This window comes from Cynoglossus semilaevis, unplaced genomic scaffold (genome assembly GCF_000523025.1).
Source record: "Cynoglossus semilaevis isolate Cse_v1.0 unplaced genomic scaffold, Cse_v1.0 scaffold1854, whole genome shotgun sequence".
Lineage (NCBI taxonomy): Eukaryota > Metazoa > Chordata > Actinopteri > Pleuronectiformes > Cynoglossidae > Cynoglossus > Cynoglossus semilaevis.
Genome location: NW_007585157.1, coordinates 38919 through 41085, shown reverse-complemented (window position 1 = coordinate 41085; position 2167 = coordinate 38919). Strand labels below are relative to the sequence as shown.

The 2167-nt window shown below is 43.2% G+C and overlaps 1 protein-coding gene across 1 annotated transcript in view; it reads left to right on the top strand.

Annotated features, from left to right (window-relative positions):
- Positions 1 to 59: 59 nt before the first annotated feature.
- The window catches only part of rasef (RAS and EF-hand domain containing), a 38741-nt gene continuing 36633 nt past the window's right edge, over positions 60 to 2167 (top strand). Inside the window, exon 1 of the mRNA XM_008337673.3 lies at positions 60 to 194. Within this exon, the coding sequence (XP_008335895.1) occupies positions 60 to 194 (135 nt within the window). The remainder of the gene's footprint in view (positions 195 to 2167) is intronic.

The following is a 2167-nucleotide window of genomic DNA, read 5'->3' as shown; positions in this document are numbered from 1 at the left end:
GAGGAGGAGAAGAGGAGAGGAGAGAAGAGAAGGAGGGGATGGGGGGTTGGTGCTGGGGGATGGGAATAGAGGAGTTGCAGGTGGGCAGGTTGAAGGTGGTGTTGGTACCGGCAGAGTGGAAGGAGGGAGGTGTGATGTTGTGGAGCTTGGGTGGTAGGCCACTGAGAGAGGGAGTGGAGGAGGCTGCAATGAGGGTGTGGATGGAATGATTGAACGGATTGAAGAAGTTGTTTAAACTGTTTTCCTTCTCCACTACCCCATCCTCTGAGCTGGTCTTAGCTTTATTGCCTGTGATGGTTCTCACACCATCCCAGACCTCCCTGATGTCATTCTGTTGCAGTTTCTGTAAATAGTATGCTTCAGGCAGCATTTCACCTTCCTCTGTTCTGCTCTCATCTCCTCCTTGCTGTTCCTCCTGAAAGCTTCCTTCTTTCTATTGAGGACAGCTTTGACTTCCTGTGTTACCCATGGTTTGTTATTACGGTAACACCGTACAGTCTTTGCAGGGGCAACCACATCCAGACAGAAATTGAAATAATCCGTCAGGCAGTGGGTAGCTCCCTCGATGTCATCATCTGGACTCAGTACTACATCCCAGTCTGTGGTGTCAAGGCAGTCTCTCAGTTCATACTCAGCTTCAGGAGTCCATCTCCTAAGTTTGACGATCAGCTGTCTTTGGACCAAAGGGGTGTACTGTGCTGAACCAGTTATCCGCTATCTTTGCCTTTATTTTAGCCCCAGCCCTGCATCCTCAGTATCTCCTTTAGATAGTTTCCCGGTGACGTCACTCTACTACCTATAGTTCCGTAGTCATCCATCTTGTGTGGCAACACAGCGTATGGATACAGTAGATATAAAATACACAAAAGAACACCAATAATGGTAAATACCTGTGTTTTGTGGGGTTGTCCAAACCAATCTGGAAATGGAGATCGCAAGATGAAGTTTTTTGACATAAAGCGATCTGTCACCGAGGGAAGCTGACGAAGGATATTTTGACAGAAAGAAGGATGCTATGGCTTTCACGTATTAACCGTGCTAATTTCAACCCAGATTCAAGCATGGCATTACAAAGTCTGTTCTGAACACTTTATTTCTGAGAATTACATTATACTTTTATTTAATACATATGTTCAATGTCAATAACATTTTAATATATCCAAATGTACTTACATGTCATGTGCATGCATGACAAATGTACACAATGCAAACGTAAATCCTCAGCTGACTACAGTCCATATCATTATCGGTATTTTCTATGTACATGTAAAATTAAACTATTTTTATTTTAATGAAGAAAGTAAAAAAATACATATTTTATGTGATTTTGGAAAAAAATATAATCTAATCAATAGTAAAACATGGTTTTTAATGTAAATTATTATTCTAATGATGTTCACAAAAGACATCCGTACATGCCACTGTGGTTTTTACATTAACACTGTATTATTTGGGTGTTAATAAATACCGTATGATATACATTGTCTGGCCAAATTTCAATGTCTGTCCGCTTCCACTCAGCTTTGTTGACTTCGTATGGGTCTTTTCCATCGATTATTTTCAACTCGTCCTTTGAATAAATGAGAGAACTGACCGGTTGCCAGTTTAAGTTAAACTTACAGCAAAAAGTTTGTCTGTTTTTATATTGATGCATTTTATAAGAAACTAGCGTCTTGAGGGCGCAAAAGGATTTTGGTGCGTGAGCGGTGGCACGGTTCGACCCGTGATCGTGCTAGACCAATCGAGTAGCTGATTGATGTCAACACTTCTGGCAACACGGCTGCCTCCATGGTTTTATCTAACATTACCGACAGAGAGGAATTCTCCCAAGTGGGCCAAATGGATTCTAAACAGTGCTTTATACATAGCCGCCTGCACAAAGAACAATGAGGAAAATAGACGATAAGGTGAACTTTCTCTGTTAGGTCATTTTGATCAATAAAAGGAAGTAATCAATGACAAGGACCAAATCCAACACTAATCAATCATCCATCCATCCATCCATCATGAACCACTTATCCGGGGCCGGGTCGCGGGGGCAACAGTCTGAGCAGGGACACCCAGACTTCCCCCTCCCTCGACACTTCCTCCAGCTCTTCTGGGGGGACCCCAAGGCGTTCCCAGGCCAGCCGAGCGACGTAGTCGCTCCAGCGTGTCCTAGGTCTTC